The following is a 26,811-nucleotide window of genomic DNA, read 5'->3' on the forward strand; positions in this document are numbered from 1 at the left end:
GTTGTCTTTGTTGTCTTCTGTCTGGATTAACTGTGTGTGTGTGTGTGTCAGGCTAGGCGGCTAGCTGTCCACTCTGTTTCCATTCGATTCGTCATCGTACCAATCTAAACATAAGTCACTAACGTTATACATTCATATTTCAGTGCTTTCTCCGTTAGCACGAGTCTGTGTGGCCCCAGTCACTCCAGCAGCATCTGTGGCTCAGACAGACAGACAGCAGCCGAGCTTATTGTAATTGTTAAGCGTTGTAGAAACTATGCTTAGCCTCCGTTTCAGGCTCGATACTGTCAGGATATATTCATCTATGAAGCTCTGTGTTTTTTGCTTGCCTGGTCGGAGTGGTTGGTAGTTCGTTAGCATCAGCAGCAGCTCAGCAGTCCTGTCCCAGTCGTACATCTTCAATTTGGTTTACTGTTGCCATTTCTGGTGCACCATACATGTTCTGCTACAAGTAGCTGCGGTTGGTGCACCTGACAGCATCATTTAGTGCGATATGGGCTTCTTTATTAGACATTTGAGTTATCCAGCCTTGGTGCAGGGGGATTTTTTTTTTTGCTCCTCTTCATGGCTGTCCTCTGAGGCCCCTGAATTCATGCATGTCACTGCGCAGCTTTCTCTGTGGCATCTGAAGGACTCTCACTTTTGTTTATAAAAGCACAAAGAGCGTTTGTGGCTTATTTTAAAGAATCCTCGCCCTCATCAGCCACATTTCACAGGAGTTGCAGCTTCAGGTCCAGCTTTATTATTATTATTATTATTATTATTATTATTATTATCATGAAATGAGTTGTGAATGAATGATGAAAATGCATTGCTTGGGTACAGTGTCAGTCTATAACATAATATCTAATTCATCGCACCACGCAGGAACATAATGAACTGTACAACCTAATGCAGGCCAGTACAAATGCCCTGCAGCAAACCAGGAATGTTGTTGTTACATTTTTTTACTGAGACTCTGACAGAGAGATGGGAACACTAAAGAAGTCTTTGTAGCTGTGTTTTCTTAAAAAGTCTATATGAGTCTTGACTTTGCTCTCAACTGTCCTACAGTGGAATACAATGCCTTTAAATGGCTCAATGCAGTAGTTGGGTGTTTATTTTTATCATGCTTTTCAGGCTTTGTGTAGAGCAAGTTTGATTTCGATGAAGATACAACCACATAGGGATGTTGACAGACCATTTAAATCTCAATGTTGTGAACAGTGTTGTCTCAGCATGTGGATGAGACGAGCAATGCATTTATCTTCTTTAGTTGTGCTGCATCACTTGCACAGATGGCCACAGAGATGGGGTCAGGACAATGTTTTCCTAAATCAGTTGCTGAAGTTGTAGCTCCATGAATTTGTTTTCTGATTACATCATATCAAGAAGTGCTGTTGGCTGTGGGTGATATCGCCAGGTGTGAATATAGTGCATAAGCCTGCGTTTTCTCTTCGCAGTGTCCATAACATTATTAAAACACAGTTGATCAGTGGACATCACTGCAGATGTGCAACATCCTTTGTGATTAGTAACACACATCTGCAATAGCGATATGTCCCTAAACATGTTGATCATTCCATGTGGGAGCAATCAAATGTAATGTTTCTGCTTTTAAATGTTTTTAAATCATATTTATTGTTTGCAACCATGTGAACACTGTTTGTGTGAGATTTCCTAAAAATACACATCTGATCTGCTGTATTGGGTCAAAGCATTAATTGATTAGCATTAGCTTCATAAAGCCTGAACTATTACAAATCCTTGGTGTATTGAACTGGGAACCGTGTACACAACAGGATACTTTCCTATTTCACTCCATTAAAACACTTGAACTGGTTCCTACATGTAGCATTATCACAATATCTTGCTCATGATAACGGTGATACTTGGGTATGTGATATATTGCAAAAAAGTAATCTTACTAGAGTCTACTTTACATCAATGTATGTGAAACAGACAGAGTATATACCTAAAAACTATCAATTTTCTTAAAATCAGTAATATATTAGATGTATTCATCGCATTAAAAACAGCCTTCATGTTTATTGACAGCTGGCTTTTGGCTGACAGAGGGTGTGGTAAGCAATGTGCCAAAATACACATGGCGTCTTACCAGACGTATTGTATTGAGGAAGTAGCCTACATTTCAGTAATGCTGGAATTCGGCATGCTCTGGGAGACATTACACCGCTGTGAAAACTCCTCCACCGCCACATAAGAGTCTGTTTCTCTTGGGATTTATTTGTTGGTGAAATCACACACAAATACAGACAGAAATTTCCCAAAGTCATGAGTCAAGAAACATAAGATGGTGGATATCCTCTCTTGAGATCACAGTTTCAGTTCTGTGTGATTGATGGGTTGTGTGAAATCAACAAGAAGGCAAACACATCAGTATTGACTCGGCCATACTACATCTTTAATCAGCAACCACGGGGTGTTCATTTGTACTAACAAACAAATGACTGTCAGTGACAGACTGTTTCGCCCCGGATTGAAAACCTTGAAGTACTGTCGTGGGCATATTGTTTGTTTTTAGGTCTGTGTGCTGTGGATTGATTATTGAAATACTAGAAAATAATCTGTAATCAACATTTTGATTGAGCATTGGATATGCTCTGCTGTAAATTGTTTTCTAAAGGGCGGATGTTGAACAATTCAGTGAAGACAGCGTAAGGAGAACTACAATTATCACATAAGCTGCATCATGATCACGTAATCGTTTCCTTTCTTCCTTATTCTTCAGGTTTTGTGACATGCAGCGGATAGACGCTTAGGAACGGATGCGAGTGCACTTGCTGTTTGCCCTTTGAGGACGGACCTGCCACCATGAAGAGTGAGGTGCAGTCAGAGGCCCCCAGCATACAGGAGCACCTGAAGGAGCCACTGGTGAACCCAGAGCCCATGGAGGCCGCCAAGAGCTTCCCGAACAACATGGAGGTGATTGGAAAGGCAGGCAGCGAATTTGAGACCCTGTGTGAGTCCAGGCATCGGCCCCTGAGGGACACAGAAACACACAGAGACTCGGAACGGACCCTCCCTGGGCGCAGAAAAAGAAAAGGTCAACAGGCAGGGCCGTCGGACTGCTCGCTGAAGGAGGGCCACATCAGTGAGAGTTCACTGGCCCCTCAGCGTCCCAGGGTAGAACTTTTACAGCACCCCAGTGAGGATGAACATAATCACGAGTCCTCTTTTAGTGACTGTGCTTCCTCCCCTTCCTCTAGCCTGCGATTCGGGGACTCGGACACTCTCAGCTCAGAGGAGGAGGGGGAAGCTGGAGCGACGGGGGGCCAACACAAGGCTCCTGCCCTGACAACGGGAGGAGCCGCCGGAGTTGGCCTGCACCCTGTTCTGGGCCGAACTCGGGGGAATCGCTCTCATAAGTGGGTGCGGTCTGAAGCTGAGCCAGTGCTGCTGAAGCGGCCGTGTCTGAGCAGCCGGCGGCCCCTACATAGGAAGCGCTTTGTGAAAACGGCTCCGGGAGGGGGTCAGCGGACTCAGAAGCAAAAGGAGCGACTACTGCTGCAGAGGAAGAAACGGGAAGTGATCGCACGTAGGAAGTATGCTCTACTCCATAGCACCAGTAGTTCTAGCGAGGAGCTGAGTAGTGACTCTTCCTCCCCCACTTCTACTGAAGCAGAAGACGAGCTCTATGTCGATGTCAGCAGCACCAGCAGCCAGCCCAACAGTGCTACTTTAGCCACAGGTAACCACGACTCTAGTGCATTAGTTTCTTTGTGTTGCATTTTAATCTCTGTATTCTATCCAACATATCTTGTTTTACGGCATGAGGTATGGTATCATATGGTTAAAATAGTTGAGGCTTCCGTAGCATAACACTGTGTGATCGCAGCGTGAGGGTTAGCTGTGGACTATACTAGGCCAGACTATGCAATGTGTTTGTAGTGTTGGATTTAGTTAAATGTATTAATATATCAATTTTATTGATTAACAGTCAATATAAGAAACTTTACATGGCTTCTACATCATATCAGGTCCCTTTTTTAACTGTCTATATTAGATAACGTGGGTTTAATATCAACAGGCAGAATGGTAACAGAGTTGTAACGGTATAAATTATGTCTTCAGGATCTCTAAAGTTGCAGAAAAAAAAATGCCAATCCAGCATGAATTATCATTTTAATTGAAGAACATTGATGCAATGTGAATTAATATGCACTGAAGAGCAGAACAAAACAGAAACGACTTGTGCCGGAGAAGAGGTCAACACGTGTTGTGCAACTTGCGATAGCAGCTGGACTTTTTCATAACAACACTGGTTGTTAGTGTCATAATTCAAATACTATAACACACATGTATTGTCATTTATCAAAGTTTTTAAACCCCTAGACGTCCAGTTCCATTCACTGAACAATCAGAAATGAATTTGCTATAGCAGAAGGGTGATAATGGTAAGCAAAATGTGTGTTTACTGAAGCTTAATCAAGAGTCTACAGGTTGTCATTGTGTGCCAGGTGATTTCATTCTGGCTCTCAACCAGAGAAAGGGAAGTCACCTTGCTGCCTGGAGGGACAACATGCCCACAAATAGTTCTTGCCTTTCTCATGGCAACCTATTGTCCCAAGTCTATGTAAAAAAATACTCTATGTAAGAAATCGTATTATAGCTTTTGACTTCAGTTTCCCTTAAACATGATGAATGTAGCAACATACATAAGACTTTAGTCTGCCTGTCTTTGTAATGGCTCAGCTGATAAAGGAATAGCTACGCCCCTCTGCGTTTCATGGCCCCACACCTGGCAGTCTGTAATGGAAACTGCCGCCCTCTGTTACCTGTTGGAGCAACGAGTTTACACAGCTCCTAAATCTAAACCATAGCTTTCTGCTCTCATTCTCAGCCCAGTGTGCAGAACAGACAGACGAACAGAAGTCGGGATATCCCTTAAAAAGCCCCACTTTCACCCTGCTTCACTGTTTTGCTCATGTAGCCATTTATCCTCAGCAGTGTCTCTCCTGCTGTGGCCCTCGGGGAGAATGGAAACTTAGTTGTTGGTGGGAGGCCGGTGGGAGAAAACTCAGGCACTGTTTGGTGACAGGCTTTGCATAGAAACAGCAGGTCTCGCAGGGAAAACAAGGCATTTGTTTACAGCAGGGGAACGCATGGAGGCAGGTGAAGAAGCCTTCTAGATGTTCAGTGTTGCAGCAGTTGTGTGAAGTAGCAGTTTAAATCCTACTGCACAAATCTGATTTGTCACACTAAATGATTGGCTTCACCAATAGCAGTTAAGTATGATTCTTCAGTCTCAAGCATATTGCTTGTCCTGTTACCAAAAACTGATCAAGTCGCTGGTTGGACTTCAGAGAGTTGTTTCATGGACGTCTGATATTTCTGTTCCAGAGTTTGACAAACGGTCATCTTAGGTCTAGTAGCAGTACGTATCTTTTTTTTTTTTCTACCTCACCAAACACTGCACACGTTGCTTACAATTCTCTGCACGCTGTAAGTAAGGTGTTGTTGTATGTGTAGCCTCATGAAGGCTTCACCTGAGTCTTGCAGAGGGTGCTAAGCAGCAGTTCTCAGGAGACAATTGGAATAGAAGTCACACTGGGGAATTATGGCAAGGCACTTACTGATGTGCATGAAAACAAAGTATACTCTTCTGCAGCATAGAATCGAGTTACTTTGTTAGCCGCACACACGCATGTATACATACTGTAGATGACATCTACTATCATAAAACATCGGTTGGAGATTTACATTGAAGTTTTCAGAGTCATAGAGGAGAAATTGTGACAATAATTAGAAACAAGCATGAGACTGTAAGCTGTAAATAAACCTGTATTGTCTGCTACAGTATGCTGTGTATGATCTGGGGGGGGGGGGGGGAAATCTATGTCTGGGCTTAAACCCTAAAGTGATCCCGTAGATTAAGCTGTGTGTTCAGATATAGAAAATAATGCAACACATCTATTTGGTGAGGCAACGCCCCCGTTGTCCTGCAATGGTCTTGGCAGCGGCTCCATTGCGAAGGCTGAGGAGAATGATGCATTTGATTATTTTACTTTGCTTTGAGCAGCGCCTTTGATGCACTCGGCTCCTTGTGTGCGATGTGGGTGGCATGAATAGACATGCGGGACCTCTGGAGATGAAATATTGACATGAGATCTTCATTAAGTCAACATTCGTGTCAAGATGTATACGTTATATGTGCTATGAAAATTGTAGTAATTTCAAACTAAAATGTCAAAACAACTATAATTGTCTCCACTGAGAAGATAGCTACCCTCGTATCTCTTCTTTCTGATCTCCTATTGCGACCGTCTACACACAGTGAGCACACCTGAGGGGGCTCTCATGGTATTTCGCCCAGGCAGAGATGAAGTGAGATCTAGTGCACAGTGAACCAATCACAGCGCAGATTTGGGAGCGGTGAAGGAAAAAAAAAAAAAGCCAATCCCAGTGCAAATAGAGTTGAGCACTGATGACCTACATTTCTCCTGTTAAACTGTTGAGCCTGAAGATACTGCTGTTAGCATGATGAAAGTGGAGAAATGCTATCTGGCCACTTAAACCACATTCTTTGATTTAGACTAAAAAGAAGGAGAGCACTGAGAGTACATGTCTCTGCTGTATGAGAGTAGACGACCGCATGCACAGACTTAAATGTCTATACTTGTTGTTTGTTCGTTTATTTGATGACGTGATATCGTTTAATTCCACATTAATAGAAGTAAAGTGTCATAATCCAATGAAGAGTCGTCGTAGTAGTTTTTGATCGAGTTTGTATTTTCTGTTGATTTAATTGTAGTTGGATGCTTTCTTTGTCTTTGTCATATTGTATGTTGCGTGTCTGTTCTGTACTAAATTCATCTCGTGTGCTCAGGTGCCCTGGATGAGGATGTTGTGGTGATTGAGGCCACTCCAGCTCCAGCGCCTGTTGTACCTGCAAGCGAGGAGATCAACGTCACCTCAACAGACAGTGAGGTGGAGATCGTCACAGTCGGAGACGGTTTCAGGTAGGACCCTTCATAAATGTGCTTCTGTTCATTTATCAGCTCAACTGCCCCATAAGGCAAAGGACTATGAATCCGGAGAATCAGGTCCAGAGTTTCCCTTTCACACATATAGCAAACAACAGGAGATTGTCCCTGCCAGATGTGTTCTCACCTACTGGAAATACTCCGTTTGGTTGAGGTGAGGGGTGGCAGGACATGATGCAAAAACACCGGCTGGTTTGTAACTTCTCCTGCCGTTCTCTGAATCTGTCTGACGAGTTTGGTGTTTTCTTCTCAGACATTCATTTAAATGACCTCTCTTCATCCCTCTTGGATGTTTGTATTGTTCTGTCATCAACTCGTTCACCGTGAATTCTCCAGAAAATGACCGGCTCTATTCACACCGACATTACACTGACTTTGAACTCGGGAGCTGGCAGTGGAAAGAACATTTAATACGTGGTCCGACTGATTCGGACATTTGCGTTCTCACATGCAGCTCCACTGGGTAATGTCTAGATAAGTTCAGGGTTGCAGTGCATGTGTGAAAGGAGCTTATGGTTCTCAGGATGAAAGCACTGAGTGGGTGGGTTGCAGTGTACTCCAGTGCTCTGCTCATGAATCCCATAGCTTACATTGCCCAGAGAGGGTAGGTTGCATACCTTGTTGTTTATACAGCAACGTAACCACATCACGCTCGGTGCCCATGTTCTTTCATTCTTTCTAGAAACACCACAAATAAAGCAAACTGCTTCTGTAAATAAATTAGCCAGGGAACAGCTTGAGAGGTAGGAGCAAACAATGTCACTTTGAGCAGGTTGAAGGGTCATTTAGTTATATTTCATATTAAAACAATATGTTACCAGTATTAGTTTATTACTTGTTAATTGACACTAAGTGCCACAGGAAGTGAAACAAATTTGGTTTGTATAATTTTTGGGATAGAATTCGTAAAGTGTTTTCAGATGCTCTTCTTGCTCCTTTAATGGGAATTAGGTAGACACACACACACACACACACACACACACACACACAGTGGTGTGAGGTTTTTCACCGGTAATGGCAGTGATGCGTGCATAATTAATTCCACGATATGAGAGCTTGAAGAGGAAAATGTCTGACGAGCTACTTGCTCACTGGGATATCTCTGACCACAAGATCAGCACAGAGCACAACGTTCATCAATCACTATCGGTGAGTAACTTCAAATACATTCTATACCAGAACAGACCGTATAACCTAACCTAACCCATATCATGGCTACCATATCGTCACATAGACCTCCCTAGCTGGCGTGGACTTGTTTCAAATGGATAGTTGATAAAGCTTAAAGAAGGATTAATAAGTGGATAATGTAAGAATTGAAACACAGCGCGCTGTTTCTCAGAGAACTGCTAGATATTTACAGTGTGAGAGCGATACATTAGATATCTCCCACTGCCATTCTCTGCAGCCCACCACATTTCACTCAACCTCAATCTTATTCCCCAATTCTCATAAAATGACAACCTGTCTCCTGCCTCTGTGTTAACCTCTATCTGTATCCCTCACAGTCTCTTTCCTTCCACTCTACTTTATACTAATGTATTCGTAATATTTTGAAAAATAGTTCCCTGGCCAGAGGTGATTGCGCCAAGCTTGGAATGCTACGGCTTGTCTAATCTTCCTGTTTTTCCCGACTGTCAAAGATGTCTTGGATCCCTAGAGGGAATGCAGGGATGAGCTTTCCTGAAGGGGGGGATGGGCAGCAGCGAGCAGGAGGGCGGGGAACCAAAGGCCAACAGAATGAGCAATGAAAGCTTTGTTGACGCCGCCTGTGGTCCGATTTGTGAATGTGTGTTTGTCAATATAGGAACAATACATGTGCACACATGCACAAATACTCACACATTCTGTATCATGGCTCTGGCTTCTTTTTTGTTGTAGTATTTTGATGATAATTAAATCACTTTTATTGTTTGGTGGATTGGTTCCCCCCGATGCAACTTATTTCATTTAGTCCATGTGGAAATACCAAGTCAAGTATGATATTCACAGACCTCCATGAGAATTAGAATAATCAGTTTTTGTTGAAACTTTTTCAGAGAAGTTCAACTTTACGGTCATACGATACAGTTCAACAACACCACGGACTACATCCCCCAACACTATCATAACGCTGAGCTTCAACAAAAACTGAACATTTGAACTTTTATGGAGGTAGGACTGTTGTGTTGGACTCCGTTAGTAACTGAGTGTATGTTGTCCGATTATAAAACAGCTGCACAATTGCGTTCATCGCCTCAAGCTGACCTACGTTGATAAAGAACATTCTCTCATTTCCTTTGCTGTTCCGTTGGGTGTGTAGTGGTATTATCTGTCATGTTTGTGGACAGAGGAGTCTCTGCCTGCAACTTGTTGTGGACAGTCTCCTCTCTTCATCCCCAGATTGTACAGAATGTTCAAATACAGTTCTCAACCAACAGCAGCATGTTACGGACATGGAGCAAAATGATATTATGAAATTATGGCAAAACAACCATTTTTAACCCAAAGCTGCTCCTCTCACGTTGCTCAGTGACGTGCTGTCTGTGTGGATATGTTTCTGCTGGCTGTACGTTGTTTGTTTGTGTCGCTCCACAATTCGCTCACTTGCAAAGCAGTGCATTATGAGAACAATCAAGTGTTTTAACAATGCACTGTGGGGCGTGTTTGGCTGTGGTTTTACCCAAAACGCAGTGAGTTACAATAAACAAGGATTATGTAGCTGATATGGATATTAAAAAATTATTCTGCATATCAGGACAGGAAACCTTTTGAATGCCATGAGACTTTCTGTGAGTACAACACTTACTGCCATCAGGATTCCAGAGTAGAGCTTTCCATCTATAGAAAAGTGATGATGTGGCTTCAAACAAACTGGTGTTAAAGTCACTTCCATTGAATGATGGATCCCCAAACGTATCCCATCAACCTAAAAAAACTGATTCCACTCAACCTGGAGATTAGACAGATTTCAGTTCACAGCTTTAGGTCTACACATTTTCTTTTGACCTTTATGACATGTATAGCCTCATTTATTTTATATCTATTTATAAAAGGTATGTTATGGTTATTGTATGTATATTTTTCTTGTGTTGATGAAGATGTGCTCAAGCAAAATGTAAAGGGCTTACAAGGCAGCTCTGTAATTACAATGATACATTTTCTTTGTTTTAACATAAGTGATAAACATCAGTTCTCTATTGGTGCCGAGAGTTAGAAAGTAAAGCCCTCGTACCCTTAATTGTGAAGACAAACTTGATCCGTTAATCAGTGCAAAGTTTAAATCCCAAATTGTTTACCACTAGTACACAGTGTTATTCCTTCTACCTCTCACACCAGTAGTTTGCTCTGTTACTGCAGCCCTCCTCTGCTCCCTGGGGCTTGTGGCTCACATCACCTTGGTTTGGCACAACCAAGCCACCCATTCCCATAGTGTTCATGTTTACAATGTATTGTTTTCCGACTGGCTTCACCCCCCCCTACCCTCAGGAGATCGTGGTGGTAAACAGATATTTACAAAATAATCCCAGGTCTACTTAATTAGGGACCCCTCCCTAGTGGCTCGTCCTGCTCCCTGGGATCAACCCAGAGCTGAGGAGCCGGGCCAATTAACCACCAACACAACCACCATGTGCCCCTCTCTGCATACCACCCTCCTTGCTGTGTGTGTGTGTTTGCATGCGTATGGGCACGAGGTTGCTTTAGCGAGTTGTGAAATATGAAAGTTAATAAGCTTCCTCCTTCTCTATTCCACTTGCATCGTGCGGCGCATGTCTCGCAGGAAATTGCATTGGAAGCAGACAGTATAAGCTGATGGGAATCCCCCCTTATCACAAACAGCAGTGAGAAAGGCATTTCCTGTGTTCAACACATCAGAGAAATGTGATCAAAGCCAAACTCTTTCAGCATAAAGAGGAATAGATCAATAATTTAACCAATCCAAAACATTACATTACTATTAATGCATGATTTACACTTTTTATACAGTATAATATTAAAGTCTTTGAACTCATGCGCTCACATTTTGATCACCAGCAACAATACACCAACCGTGTTTGTTCCATAATTCCAGTTATTGAAGTTTTTGAGATGCTTTTGAAATAGAAAATCATAAAAAACGTCTGTCAGTTTTGCTAATACTTAGCTTCATAAAGGCAGCACCAAAAGTCTTGATACAATTCATTGTTTTGAGTTTTTTAATTGCAAACTTTATCAAGTGCGTAGTTCCCATCTATCTAGTCCTTGTACCCACTTCTTCCTGTACGGTGGTATGTAGCCTGTATCCAGTGGGGGGAGGCCAGAGAAACGCAAAGAGAGACACGTAACACTATTTATATATTGACTCCAAGAGCCAGTTTAAAGTTTCCAATTCACCTGACCTGTATGTGCAAACACAGGCAATAACAATTTATTGAATTACTTGATCATTTGTTATGTTTCTATGGCTTAATCAAGAGTCACCGAGCTAGTCTATGTATTAGTTTGACAAACCAAAAGCTCCGTAGCTCCGATGAAGACTGGTTAACAAGGCAGTGCTTTTGGCACTCGGTGTACAGCATAGTCCCTCTGCTCCTGTGCAACGCTCTCGGGGAACAACAGTGAACTCCCCAAGCCACAGAGCTCCATGGTATCTGGCTTTACGGCACTCACAAATAGTCCAATGTCCCTCAGGCTCATCCCTCCTCCCTCTGATCACCTGGCTTTACGGCACTGTGGGGGGAAATGTGGCTATTCCCTGGGCTCTCACTCCAGTCTCAGAGAGCACGGGGTAGAGTGATGGGAGCCTTTGAGAGAGAAAATTAAAAGGACAAGAAAAAAGGAAAGGCCCAAGGCAGGGCAGGAGAGGTACAGAGCATTCCAGAGATACAGGGAAAACTAACAATGCTGATATTTAGATGGAAGTGGAGACGGAGCTTCATGATGGCAGTCCAGACGCACGCTATCTGTAGTTTCTGACATTTATACATGGATGTAAATAATTCCACCGATATGTTTGCCAGAGCTAGGACACTGGAATTATACCAACATACCCAATTAGATTGGAGACGTTGTTAATGGAAGTAGTTGCAGCAATGCTTTTCCTGCTATGTCAAGATGTCTGCCATGAAGAAAGGTTTTATTTCCTTCACTAATGTGCTCACTGGGTATTGTGACCAGAGCCAAATGCTTTTGTCAGAATTGCCCGCTGTTGCGTCTTTGCTTACCTTTGCACCGGCGGGCTTTTGTCAAAGCACACCACTGTCCTGGAAATGAGCTTGAGAGTCTGAGAAATACTTGAGAATATTCCTGGTTCTTCTACTGCAGTTGGCTGTAATAGTTGTTGTTTTTATGTCTGTATGTCCACAGGTCACGCTCAGTGGCCGGTCTTGGCAGGATTTGGGCTAATAGCTGCTCCCAGAATCGACTCCAGGAGCCACGTGGACGTCACCGACTCTCCACCGTCATCCAACCGCTGCGTCAGAATGCTGGGGAGGTGGTAGATCTCACTGTCGATGAAGATGGTAAGAATAGAAATAGGGGGAAATCCTTCATCCACATACTTTTTAACTGTTTGATGAAATGAGAGCTACGCATCATTTCAAGTTGTCTGCTAGCAGTGACTCCTTTTATATTTTGCTGTCTTCTGCTGCAAATATGTGGCGGCCTTAGACTTCTCAAGTGATCTGTGGTAATGGCTTTGAATTCATACATTCAAATTCATGACGCGGTGAAGAAAAGCACTGTAACAACTTGCCACAAAGTTTCTTCAGGTTTCTCTTTTTTTAATTCATCACCACTCTAACTCTGGAAAAGTGCAATACATCTGAACATTGTAGATATCTACTACATCTGTTTTGCACAGCTTACAGTACTTTGCACATTATACGCATGCACATGTTTAATGGGCATGCGTTATTAGTTTTTCCTCTTATGATAGTGCTTGTGTTTTTGATCTTTACACTACTTTCAGTGTGGTTTCGTTCACTTGCTGCTGCTGTGACATGAGCAATACATAAAGTATCTATTGATCTCTATCTAAATATGTGCCAGAGATGGAGAAATCATCAGCTATAGTTTTACAAAACTGCTAACAATAACAGTTGGCAAAACCTATATTTTTGATCTTGATAACTTGTTGTTATGCTTTCACTATTAACTCTCATGTTCACGAATTAACCACTCAGCGATAAGAATTAAGAGTTTGTTGTTCTACATTAACCCTCTTTTAGTTGAAACCCTATAAAAGGAGTTTACGTCGTAGCCAAAGGCATTTGTGTGACTTTCTGTATCAGCCCACGCACACGACAGACAGTAAATGGTAGAGCAGTGAGTATTAAGAGTATTTGCATTTCGTAGGAGAAAGAGGGGAAATGAATTTGTGAATATGAATAGCAGATGTAGTGCACACACTGGAATGCTAATGAGGCTTGCTGTTCTCCTGCTCTTCTCTACAAGTACACACATGCTACAGTTCACGCTGTGGAGGGTTTTTATTCCAAGTGTCGAGTTGGATTTGAGGTTGTCTCATGAATTGCGAAAATCATGCCTTTTTAATCTACAAATATCAATTGGTACATCTACATGGTGTTATATTGAATCAATAAGACTTTGTTAACCTTTATTAAGTTAAATAAATGAATAAATTACATGAATGGTTGGAGGATTTGGAAAACAAAACGCACAAAATCGGATACAGACCCCTCTCGAGTTGTGTGCTCTTGTATGACTCCTTTTTAAATGCATTAACTCTGGTGAAGTAATACCTGTAGTACAATTAATGCACATTAATCCTCCTTTTCTAAATCATCATCTGCCTTTTTTTCCCCCCACAGATCTCACAGTTGTGCCAACAACCTCTGGCAGCATTCACCCTCAAACAATCAGGTCATCCTCTTCATCATCTTCCCATCATGCCTCTACCTCAGAGCTCCATGATGCCCCAGGCCCTTCCACTAGCTGCCCAGGCTCAATACCTGAAAGTATGCACACGCAGAGGCCAAGCGTCTCTGCTCGCACAGCCGCAGAGGGTAAGACAGGACATGGCATGTTTAAACTAGCTGCTGGAGACCATTTCAACTCTTTTGCTCTGAGGCAGTTGGGGTCCAAAATGACTTCCTTTCAGCTGTTGATATTATCCGTAATGTTTGTACATCAAAGCGTGATGTGGTCTATATTGTGTAGTCGCATGTCGCCATAGGTCATCTTTATTTTTCTTCTTCTAACCTGCTGTTTCCTCCTTTACCTTTTACTCTCATCAGACGACAGCAGACCAGGTTTGTCAGGCACAGCAGGAGAAAACGCAGGCACGGCCATGCCCAGACTGCCATCCTGCTGCCAGCAGCACTCCCCGTGTGGAGGGCCCTCCCCTGGTCACCTGTCGCTGAGCCACTCCCATTCAAGCTGCTTGCAGGTGTCGTCCTCTCAGCAGACCGGTGGACCTCAGCACGGCCACGGTCACGGCCACAGCAACGCTCACCACTTCATCCACCACGTCCATCACCCAGCTCCACAGCCCCCGGGCACCCTGCCTTTTCAAGAGCCGAGCTGCCCCGTGGAGCGACCCAGTGCTCTGCCCGCATCCTGTGCTGGGGTCAGCAGCAGCAGCAACAGTAGTAGTAGCAGCAACACAGCCCATTACCATGACCAGGTACGCCCATGCCGCATTCAGTAACAACATGCTGTGGTCAGCAGCCTCTAAACAGCTAACATTGTGTAACGGTGAGCTTGAACAGGCACGTTCTGATGAAGAGAATATCCCTCAGGGTGTTGCTGAATGTCATAATATCGGTCAAAAAGGTGTACACCATATCGGCTCAATGTCCCACATTGATTCCTAACCGCCTCTCTCTCTCTCTCTCTCTCTCTCTCTCTCTCTCTCTCTCTCCCCACAAACATAATCTAAAAATCTGTCTGCAGGTCAGCCTCAGCCTTATTGTCTCACTCTGGGTTGTTATGAATTTATTTAGCTTTTGAAGCAAATATTAAAGAAGATTAAGAAGTACGGCACAAAATGAATCTATGACGAGTAGTGATTGAACAAGTTCGTTGTGTCTCATTAAAAGTATGACTAATGTTTGATTGAGGTCAGACAGTCACGTTTTAAGTATTAGTGTCTAAAATGGTCTTAAAACTTCGCTATCTTTGTCAAAGCTCCACGATGCAACATCCTCCCCTCAATTAGTTAAGAACTTGTCGCTAATGAAGATGCACTCTTTATCTTGAAAGGGCATTTAGCAGGAGACTGAGGGCAACACACAAAGGTTTCTCCTATATTAATATATTTTTTTTACGTGGAGGGAAAAATGCAGTACAGAAAAGACTACTACACCATACCGTACATGACTAGAGCGTGACTCATTCAGCATTCCACAGGAGAAGTTCATCCCTCTTCTTTCTATAACGTCTCCTCCACCTTTCTTCCACAGCAAACTCTGCCGGTGGACCTGAGCAACAGCGGTGTTCGGAGCGGTGGGAACAACGGGGCTAGTTTCCATGGCAGCACCTCAGCCTTTGACCCGTGCTGCCCGGGCTCCACCTCACGGCCTCCTGCTTTCGTGTCCCAGGCCACCCCTGGGCCCAGCCAGCCAGCTGTGGTGGAATCGTTCAGCGCCTCCATGGTGGCTCAGCCCCAGCCACAAACACAGCCCCAGCCCTGCAGACATTACATGCACCCCTCCTGTGAGTATATTAGCGCATGCAGGACAGAAAACAGGACACGCGCCTCTGATTTAATGGTCTCGATGTTTCAGAGCAGAATTTTTAAAGTCCAAAATCAGACTTTATCAGATTTAGTCATCCCCTTTTCTGGTCAAAAATAATGTTTTTAGTAAGTAGTATCTGGCTCAATGTGACCTCCAGAAAGCTGAAGTTACTGCTTTATGAAACATTTGATTGGCTGTTTAGAAATAAGGTCTCCATCTACTTAAACGGGTATTCCATTGAATTAATGCAAAACTAGGGGAGCAATCATGAAATGAAATGAAAAGAAAATCAGAAACCAAAAAGGGAGAAATGTATATAAGCGATATAAGATATGCTGTCGCAGACAAATGCAATTTAATTTCAGTTGGACTTTCATGTGTGCTTCTGCATTTGAAGAATCCACTTATTTGCAGTGCCAGTGCCATATTGCTTGGGAAAATTGGAAGACAGCTGCACTTCTAAAACCTAATGCTAATAGTAATTAACAGAGCCTGGTGGTTAATGTGCCAAGTGCTGTGGGAACTGCACCAGGCAGAAGTAGTTAATTGATCATTCCACTCCGCTCAGTGTGGAGAGTGAAGCTGTGTGACGAGGCTCTCTGGTGGGGAAGTAGTAAGACGGTTAGTTGCTGCTGGTGCTCATGCTCGCCTCTCCTCCGCATTGTACTGCTGCTTGGACAAGTAGCAAGGAAGTCTGTACCAAGAAGAGCTACAACAATAGAACAAATGAATATTCATTAAGTGGATGACTCACATTAGTGAACTTCTGTCTTTGCCAGAGAACAGAGAAGGTTTGCGTCAACAACAACAGCAGCAGCATAAAATGCTACAAAGGCATCATCTTTACCACGATGAGCCGAGATGTATAAGGGATAAGCTTGTTGACGTTCTACATTAATGGTAAAAAATCCCACAAAATGACAATCACCAAAAAGTAAATTGATCCTTTTGGCATGTATTTGTGTAGCCTGATGTAGCTTAGTCCTCCGTGCTTTAGAGCACCGTTGAAAGCATCACGCTCAGCCAAAGACAAAAAGAGGAAGCTGGAGATCCAAAGATTATTAAAAACACATCAATGAGCCACATTGTTTGGACTAGCTGACATGTTTGTTGATCACAATGAATGTCGCCCATGCTGAGTATTTCGAGTCAACGCCGTATGCACCTTCCTGCTGCCGTGAATACTCGTAAATGCATTTTTATACTGAAAGTATACATTCGAGCCTTCAGTGAGAATGAATGGACTTGGGGCTGAGTGCCACAGACAGGCTGGAAAAGTATTGACGGAGAGACTCGTGCATTGTTGTTGTTGGATTTGGTCTTTCCATAGGATTTCTTTACAACAACAAATATCTCATAAGTATCTTAGCCCTTTGTGTTTAAAAATGTTGTTGTTTTTTCTCTTTCCTCAAACCCAGATGGCTCTCTAGCACGCTCACTGCATCATCAGCCCTCCTCCGCCTGTCCTCATTCCCATGGGAACCCCCAACTTACACCTCAGCCCCCCCCCACAAGGCGAATACGTTATCCCCCACACTGTCACCTTTCATCCGCCACTGCCATCCCACCCTGCAGGCCACGCCGTGCCCCCTGCCCCTCCCCCGCCTCTGTCTACCCACCACCTCTCTAGTTCAAATGCCCCACTGGCCCAGCATCTGCCTACGGACCACCAGACCCTGCCGCACCATATGCCGGCGCTGGGGGCCTCGGTGCAGAGACTCCATCAGCACGAGATACTGCAGAGGATGGAGGTCCAGAGGCGCAGGATGATGCAGCACCCAACGTGAGTACCGCCATCACCCAGCTGGGTTTTTTTTTTCCCTCATCCTGAGTATTCATATTATCGTGACCCTGTACTTTGCTGTCCCTGCAGACGAGCACATGAGCGTCCGCCTCCACACCCCCACAGAATGCACCCCAACTACGGCCATGGACACCACATCCATGTGCCACAAACTATGTCTTCCCACCCTCGCCAGCCTGAGCAGAGAACAGCTTGGTCAGTATCGGGCAATCGAGGTCTGGCAGATGGCTCGTGTTAGTTTAACGGCAGCTAATCATATCACATGCACATTTTGAATGTGACTCTATGGTTCCTTGGTTTTATGTTTAGATCGACCAAAGTTTTGACGTAGCGATGACTAATTCGTTTGTCAACAGGGAGCTTGGCATCGAGGCTGGAGTGACTGTGGCACCGTACCCTTCAGGGCACCTGCACTCCCACCTGCCCCACTACCACCCTCCCCCCAGACTGCACCACTTCCCCATCCCCTTCATGGTGAGACAAACCCTCGGGACGAATGCATACATTAGCATAAATGAGAAAGAATCACTATTATATAAAGTCTGGCTTAGATTAATGGTGTTGGCCTTCTTATTTATAACGTCAGTTATTTCAAGGATGGTTTGGTTAACCACATGAATAATGCAGTAGCAATTAATAGTAGCTCATCAAGCATTTCAAGTGCACACTCAACAAATCCACAAGCCTCGAGACAGAGCCTGTGCAAATGTAGTCGACAGTTTCCTGATGTTATTGCTTTTTTTTACTTGGTCACCCTCAGATATACCAACGTTGGTTGTCTTCCACAGTCTGTTCTTCACTGTAGCATCTATGCAAGTGCACATTAAGTCAGTTTGCTGTTTTCCAAATGCTTTGAGCACGTCCGCAGTTCATCACAGAATGCATGCTCAAAATTAGGGCGTAGAAATATGGAACCAAAAGCATATGCAATTGAATTTTGATGAACAGTCTCTGCAGAGTTCATTAGTTTTAATTTGTATACATCTATGACCTTCATCATTGCATATTTGCCATGTGAACACTTCCATAGGCTCTTCTAATGCATTTTAAAAGAAAAGAAATCTTGTTAAAACTCAAATACAATTTTTGAACTGCCACTACCACGTACACAGGGTAGTTTAACTTAAAGCGGCTATGATCTATATTTCTATTGTAACAATGTATCAGGTGTTCATAACAATGAACATTCAAAGAGTTAGTATTCAAATCTGCAGCTCGCCTCAGCTTTATAGTGAGTTTCAGCTCATCGTTCAGCTGTCCAGCTCTCAGCTTCACTGTTTGCGTCAATGTACACTAACTGCTCGGCACCAGACGGCAGACAGACCCGACTAGCTGGTGATCATAGTGGAGCATTTAGCCGCTAAAGAGTCATACACTTCCCTCTAAAGAGTTAAAAGGAGAGTATTGGACAGTAAATTCATCAGGTGGCCAGAAACACGACTCCAAATGAATGCTAATGTTGCTCCGTAACTGCTGGGTGTTTAAATAAGAAACTCTTTACTAACAAGTTCACCATAGCAGCTTAAAAGATGATGATATAACGATGTGGTGGAGTGAACTCTATTAAATGCAGGTTCAATGTTATTCTCTGAGATAATGCCAGTTACTTAAATACAATACCACAGCATAGCTGGAAGTCAAATGGCTCAGCCACTAATAGAATGCATTATATTGAACCCTCACCAGAAGCTTAAGAGTAAATAAAGGTCTGTGAAATTCTGACGTGGAAAATGAGCCCTCTGAGTCAAGAAGCATTTAAAGCATTCAGTTATGAGAGAGACATGCTGAGATAATTCTGCATGTTTTTCTGTTGTCCCTCACAGCACACCGGCATATCTGAAGTGACCTACCCGCACATTCGGTACATCTCATCTAGAATGACTGGCTTTGGAAGAACCTATGAGGTGAGGACTGCTTTCATTTATTTATTCCTTTAAATGTGTTTGAATCAGTCCAGACACGACTCGGACGATTAAAATAACTGAATTCCCATTTCGTTCATCACTGCTATCATCAATATTAACGTTATAATTGCTTGACTCAACACCGCATGGCTGATCAATATGTTCATACGGTAACAGTAATAAGAGTACACATTTGATTATTTGTATTCAAAATAAACAGTCCTCAGCTGTCACAGGGAAAAGCAGGATATAATGATATAGTAGTGGAAGTGCATACAAAGACAACGTTTAACATCTTGACAAAATCTTAACTCAACGTCCACTTACTAGTTTTTTTTCCCAAAGCACTCAACCACATGTCACGGTCTCCATCACTGGGTGAAGTTAATGTCGTGTTGAATGTTTCCCTGAGAAAGACACTGAACTCTAAACATTTTATAAACAAGTCTAACTCACTGAGTCACAGGGTTCAACCCCTAAATCTGGAAAATAATTGAATGAAAAGCCAACCTTTAGTCAGAAAAAAGCACCAATGAGGAAACCAGTCTGCTCCGGTGTGCTGCCGTTTCATGCACCGTAAGAGGAATTATCCAAAAGAGCCAAAATGTGCATCTGTCCATCATTCTCATAGCGGTTTGTTTGTACTGCATCCATTCAGGACCTGCTGCATTTAGAGGAAAGATTGGGGACTGTGAACCGAGGAGCCTCTCAGGGAACCATAGAGAGGTGCACTTACCCACACAAGTACAAGAAGGTGAGGCGTAATGAGAGTGTGTGTGTAGCTATGTATATGTTGTGTATTGGATTTTGCAGATACTGTATATAGTTGTGCTCGTCTGTTACAGTTTATTCTGGGACAGAGTGCGCAGTGGTCTTTTGTGCTCATTGCAAACGTCTGATGTTTAAGCAAAAATACTGTAGTGTGTTTTAGATTGCAGCTGTGAAGACATTGTTGAGGAACAGTTTCCATAGAGGTTTCCAAATGTATCTAAACAAGCAATCTAACACCCTGCCACCCAATACAGAAGGTGTTGGAGAGAGACATTGACCAAGAGTTAACCCCTGAAGCTTGGGCATCTATTGGGAAAAATATGCTCGCAACCCCAGAATCGGTGAGAAATAATGAACAAATCAATTTGGAAACATGTCTCTGCTCTCATGTACAGTAGATATTAGTGTTAGTCTTGGGGGCCAGGGAATTCGGCTCTAGAATAGCTTTGATTTGGATAATTTGTATTTGTTTAGCACAGAGACAACAGATAGAAAGTGTTTGTTTTCATGACAAAATGACCATTCTCTCTGTCCCCAAAGGAATTTGTATTTTTGTCGAAATGTTTGTTCTAAACAGTTACCTCTTTATAGGCACTATATCTTTATTCTAACCTAATACGTACTTGTTATGTCACCACAGTGTTTAAGTTGAGCAGTGTAATGTGTTAAACAGAGAGTGGATTAATAGGATTGTTAACCATATGTGACCGATCGACGCTTCGTATCAAAAGTCATGTTTCCAAATGTTTCTCACAAACAGAGAAAGCTGCTTATTAAGCAAGACGAGGATGAGGGGGCAGATGAAGACACAGAAGAAAAATGCACCATCTGTCTGTCAATACTGGAGGAGGGGGAGGACGTCAGGTGAGTAGCTCCCCGCCTGGGTGCTTGTGTTTTGAGTGTGTTCAATTACGCTTTCAGGGGCGGGACATGTGGGATGGCAGGTGTAGTTGCTCCATTCTGCCACCATCTCTGGGGATTGTTATTCTTTTAAACCCAAAGGTGTAGTAATCAACAAAAAACCCTAGAGTGCCTTAATATTACCGGCCCCATGGAACTGTCTCTTGGCACTCTTTTCTGCCCTCTGTTGGTATGAAAGGAAGTGATGAGTGTCACGTGTTTATCTGCTTCTTTTTTTTTTTTTTAATTAAATAAATTATTCAGTCATCACTTGTAGCATTCCAATGATTGAGTATACATTTCCAAACTATAACACATCATATGACTTTTATTCTGAAGCGGTCGTTTAGGTAAAACACACAAATTTGTAGGTGTGTGGTTTTTTTTTTTTTCAGATTTGTTGTTACTTGTTAAAAGTGCAAAGACATGCTTATTTATGTTTTGTATAAAGAACTCAGATATTTGAGGCTCAGGCTTGAGACATATTTTTAAAAGGATCAAGTTGGAGATATTTTATAGACTACAAATCCCATGAAATGACCAAACCCCAAGCCCATTTGTCCCTAATAAAGAAACAACTAATATATTGTTTCTTTGGTATAGGTTTGTGACAAATGTTGCTCCAAAATGAGCAAATAGTGTATTTATTGGGGACTATTTTCCGCCATTGATGTGGTGCTCTATGAGCATTTACAGCAGCAGGACAAGGCCCGTCATCGTCATGATAATGAATGAAACATGTCACCCGCTGTAATGATGGTGCTCACAGATGTTTCAAACAGTTTCTCGACAACAATGGAGCTCTATGGCACAGATAAACAAGCTCTGGCTCCACAGGCAGTATTTGTTAGTAGCCTCAAGTCATTGTTGGTTTTGCCTCTTGTGTTTCCCCTCCAGACGCCTACCATGTATGCACCTTTTCCATCAGCTGTGTGTGGATCAGTGGCTCCTCACCAATAAGAAGTGCCCCATCTGCAGAGTGGACATTGAGGCGCAGCTGTCTGCTGAGAGTTGATGCTGTTTTTTTTTTCTAACCACCCGTTTTGTTGAAAATTTATTTTGAGATCATATTAATTTTCTCTTCAGTACTGCAGTCAACCAAAGATGGCATGAATGACCTGCGCAGCTCTACTACGAGAAAATTAAATAAAACACCTGACAAAAAAGCATCGCGCCCAGAGTGCCGGCTATCACATATTACTACAACAGCTAGAATTTTCCATCAAGGGTTTAAGATTTTATTGTATTTATAAAGCTTTCATGTAGCTTTTGATTGTTTCCTCAAGTGTCATTCTTTTCTTTTGTTTTTCTGCATGTTTCCTTGCAATGCATTTCTTTGCACATATAACGTTGGCTTATTACAGCCTAACAATTCGCAGGTGAGGATAGCTGCTCTAGTAAAGATGCATTTCTGTAAACCTAATGCCTTGCTCTACTAGAATGTCGCCCTCCAGTAAAAAAGGAAAAAAAAACACATTGCAGGATTCATTTTACCAATCATTGTATTGATTAGTTTGTTTAGAAGATGTGGATTGTTAGTGAAAGATGTTTTTTAAGTAAATCAAGACATTCCTACCTAGGGAAATATGTTAACAGATCAGCTGCTGTATTAGTGCACACCCAGTATTTCTAGAGTGGAAATAAACTCCAATGTTCACCTCATGTCCCAGAATATGCACATGCTTTGCTATGATTACACACCTCCCTCCAGCACCTTCATTTGACATAAACACCATTATCACCGTCCTCTGTATTTTTGAGAACAAGAAAAAGTGTCACATCCCTCTCTTGACTGTTCTTTCTAAACCGAGCGATTGTTGGGACCGGCTGTGAATCTTTTCTTCATTTTGTTGGGGGGGGGGGGTTCCTCCCTGCAGACGGGCCTGTGACGATTAACTAGCTTTCTGTAAGATGATCTCAGGTCTACATGTGTGCAAGACATTTCACATGAGCCTGCAACCTGGGATCATTTGGTCAATTTGATACCGGCAGTGGTGTTGACTTTAAGTGTGTGTGTGTGTGTGTGGGTGTGGGGAGGGAAATGCACAGCTCATTTTGGGATAAATATTTACTGCTTGTTCTCGCACTTCAAACCATTTTATCCACCCTCCCTTTTGTCTCTCTGTAGTTGAGCAGCAGCGTCCTTTTTGGCTGCTGCTGAAAGAAAAACACTAATACTGTTGATTTAACTTACTCGCATAGACTTGCACAAGAGAGAAAAAGGCAGGAGAATAGTAGTGAATATGACTGAGGCCATGTATTTCCACTCTGATGAATATTAAAAAAGGAAAGGAAAAAAAAAAAAAAAGATATTTTGAATGGAGTGTTGAAATGCAGTACTTAAAGCAGGTATCCATGCATTCATTGACTTAAAAGGCACCAGGATCATATTCTGTGGGATTTATATTAGTTTAAAAAAAATAATATTAATAAACTTGGATAACTCTTAATTGAGTCTTCTTCCTGGTCTCTTTGAAAATCATGTTTGAGTGAATGTTGAGCTCTTGATGAAACATCTATTTTAGGAAATGTCATGAGAGCACTTTGTCTTAAAAGATCATGAATCAGAATCGAATGAGTTTAAAGATAAAAATCCTTAAACATCTTGTTTAAATAAGTGCTGTAAGTGATCAGATGCAGTAAGAGTTTTAAGCGTTGTACCCTGGGTAGAAAAAAAAATACTATTTTGTAGGATAGATTCTCTTTTCTGAGTTGTATTTTTAAGATTACACAATGGCAGTTCCAATTTTAGTTTACTTGTATGTATTTTGCTTAGTGTTAAATGATGAATTTGGATTTAATGTGTAAATGTATTTGGCACAAATGCAATCCAGATATACAGGATGGCAAACTACTCTAAGTGCAAGATTTCACTATGACAATCCTTTTTCTTTTAAATACTAGAAAGTATGAAATATAATATGTAAGTTGTTATATGTTGGAGCCCCTTGTGGAGGTCACATGCTACAGGTTTGAAACCATCGCTGTCAGCCTTCTCTCGAATACCAAATTTAGTCAAACAGCTAATTCTGTCTTCCAATCAAAATGTCAACCGAGTGAGTAACATGACAGACAGAGAAGAGGCAACACAAAGATTCATCTGAATACATCTGAATGAATAGTAATAATTAAAATATAGTTATGGTAAAAGAAAACCGTTTAATTCAATGTGTAGCAACCACTGAACGGAGGAGACTAAAATATTCAAGGATTGTATCAAAGATGGCCCATTGAGGTGAAATAAAGGAGATGTGTCCACAGTCCAGCTCTGATGTTCAAAGAGAATACATAGAAAGAGTTGGCCTGACTGAGGAATTCCAATAAACCGTTGAGTTAAAATGAAGAGACGAGATCAAGTGCAGTACATACTGCAGCCATATTCCATAAACATTTCTAATCACAGAAATGACTTAGAACCTTAAGGCTTCTCTGCAGGTCGTCACCCAAGATAAATAATCCAGAGTGTTTCTGCAGATGGACGTTTTTAACAGCAGACAGTTTCCTGGTAGAAGGAAAAGCACAGCTGTCAAAAGCATTAACGGTGGCTCTGCAAGGCAGGTGGCCCCTCATGATGTTTACTTTGATTACTTACACCTGTGTTTTTCCTACTGTGGTATGTCAGAACGCCTTCCAGGAAAAATACCGTTTGTGTTTTTTTTGTCAGTAAAATGTCTTCATCTTATTCAAAGGTGTCGCATAAAGTTACATAACAAATATTCTGCCATGATTTTTGCCCCCAACATTGTCATGTCCTTTTTTTATACCTGAATTGCAGTTTACAATATAAAATTCAATTTACACTCATTTTTGTTCTTTAATTTGAAAATGAGTCCAAAAAAAGCATAAATCATAAAAATACAGTTCAGAACGATTGTTTCACTTGAACTTTATTCTGGACAGAAAAGGTAGGAATAGGTTTTTGACCATGTAGGGAAACTCTGTGGCACTGCTTCTAAATAAGCAATTACATTCACCAAAAACTATATATATATATATATATCTGAACAGTTAAATTAATTTATTAAGTGTGGAAAAAACAACTAAATAGCAAAACAAAAATAACAGACTATTTAGTGGGGTCTGCTCTGTAGCGTAGCCTGAACTAATGATCTCCATATTTGGAAATTGTTGGGCTGCAGACCGGATGGCAGGTAAATATTTTAAAATACATAAACATCTGCTTGATCATTGTTCATTGAATGTGTTCTCTGATAATAAAACAAAACAAAGCATTTAAAAATACAATATGACATGCTTTATTAAAAGACTCATCCACTTTTTTTGTATTGCACAAGGATGTTTTCAACCATCCAAGATCAAACCATATTTGATGATGCAGAAGATCTATGACAGAAGTCCCAGGTGTTTTTGCTTTTACTGACGAGAGCATAGTGTGGATATTTGATGAAAAAAAATACTCAGGAATGTGTAAGTAATGTAACAGCAGTGCAAAAGATGTGCAGAAGCAAAAGGAATTCTTTGTAGTGCCACCGAAAAAAACAAATGTCTTTCACCAAAACCAACTTTTGCACGAACAAAAATCCATTCACCCTAATATGTCCTAACCATTATTATCAATCTGTAGCCGAAGCAGAAATAAAGCAGACTCTATCTATCAAAAGCAGAGAAAAACTAATATCCTTCAAACAAAATACAAAAAAACATTCATTTAAACCCTAACCAACGACAGGTGTACTCCTAAAATATGAACACATATACAAAATCAGATCTAAAAATCATTTCATGTAAACAAATGATTCTCCTCAGTAACTGAGCTTATTTCTTGCTTTACAACTTGTCCTTCATAGACGTGACTTACCGGCTGTGGCATGAACGAGTGACGATGTCTGTGTCCAAGGTAGTACCTGTACCAATAAAGTGCTAATACACCACAGACAGCATGCTCAGGTTACAGTATACATTGCCTCTACTCTGTGACCAAAATATACTGGTGTGATAGAAAAACAAAAACAACAAAAGAATATGGTTCTCCAGGCGTTTCACCACATTGCCTTCTAAAAGGTTTTTTTTCAGACCTATTAAATTTGTCATAGCTTTGGTATTTATTAATATCATTAAAAATCACAGTGTGATGATTTACCGAAACGCCGTCCCCTGTAAGAAGTTACAGTTTTGCACCAAAATAAATATTCCTGGTAAAGCAGCAGTCGCTCCAGTTTTGCCACTGAGGCGATCACCTTTGATTCAGCAATTAAAACCTTCCTCTGAAAATAAAAATCACAAGCCTGGTCCCACAGATTAAGCATACTTCATTCCAACGCTTCCAAATTCTCAGCAAGATATAAATGACAGTAAGAAGAATACAGAAAGCTATAAATACAATAAATAGTTTTGTTCAGTACTGAAAGGGACTGTGGGGGAGAACAGACCCCAGGGTCAAACAGTCTTCTTGTCTTTAAAACAGAGCCTCATTTCAAGCCCGACGGTCTTTTGGTCTGGTGGTGTAACCGAGAGATACATTCATTCACTACAAGGCAGCAGTGGAGGATGTGCGAGTCTCGCGGCGCTTCTCTCTCTCTGACTGTAAGCTCCATCCCGTCCTCTGAGAGAGGGTCTGTGGGGATGCAGCGGGCTCTCCTCCTCGAGCTGTAAACCGGCAGCTCCTAGATCTTGGTGACATAGTTGTTGGGGAAAAGTCCCTGCTTTCCACGAAGTCGTCCTATCCACCACCCGGATGCATCTACCCAACAAACGTGACTAGATTAGAGGCCCATTTCAAGCTGATATCTGACGCAAACATTCAAGTACATTTCAATATCACGGAA

At 42.0% G+C, this 26,811-nt stretch overlaps 2 protein-coding genes across 3 annotated transcripts in view; one reads left to right on the forward strand and one right to left on the reverse strand.

Moving 5' to 3' along the window:
- Positions 1-26,811, forward strand: rnf111 (ring finger protein 111). The gene is given in 15 exon segments (XM_031846619.1): positions 1-3,691; positions 6,830-6,962; positions 12,312-12,466; positions 13,778-13,972; positions 14,204-14,592; positions 15,371-15,623; positions 17,065-17,147; positions 17,149-17,429; positions 17,520-17,645; positions 17,807-17,924; positions 19,274-19,354; positions 20,013-20,108; positions 20,380-20,466; positions 20,886-20,989; positions 21,923-26,811. Coding segments are annotated over 15 exon segments (3,096 nt in total). The 5' UTR covers positions 1-2,814; the 3' UTR covers positions 22,041-26,811.
- The window catches only part of myo1ea (myosin IEa), a 43,777-nt gene continuing 42,223 nt past the window's right edge, over positions 25,258-26,811 (reverse strand). For both annotated transcript variants that reach the window (XM_031846616.1, XM_031846615.1), the window contains one exon: positions 25,258-26,726. In XM_031846616.1, the coding sequence (XP_031702476.1) occupies positions 26,650-26,726 (77 nt within the window). In that variant the 3' untranslated portion in view covers positions 25,258-26,649. The remainder of the gene's footprint in view (positions 26,727-26,811) is intronic.

The sequence above is a fragment of the Anarrhichthys ocellatus genome, unplaced genomic scaffold, assembly GCF_004355925.1.
Source record: "Anarrhichthys ocellatus isolate YVR2014 unplaced genomic scaffold, GSC_Weel_1.0 scaffold6, whole genome shotgun sequence".
Classification (NCBI taxonomy): Eukaryota; Metazoa; Chordata; class Actinopteri; order Perciformes; family Anarhichadidae; genus Anarrhichthys; species Anarrhichthys ocellatus.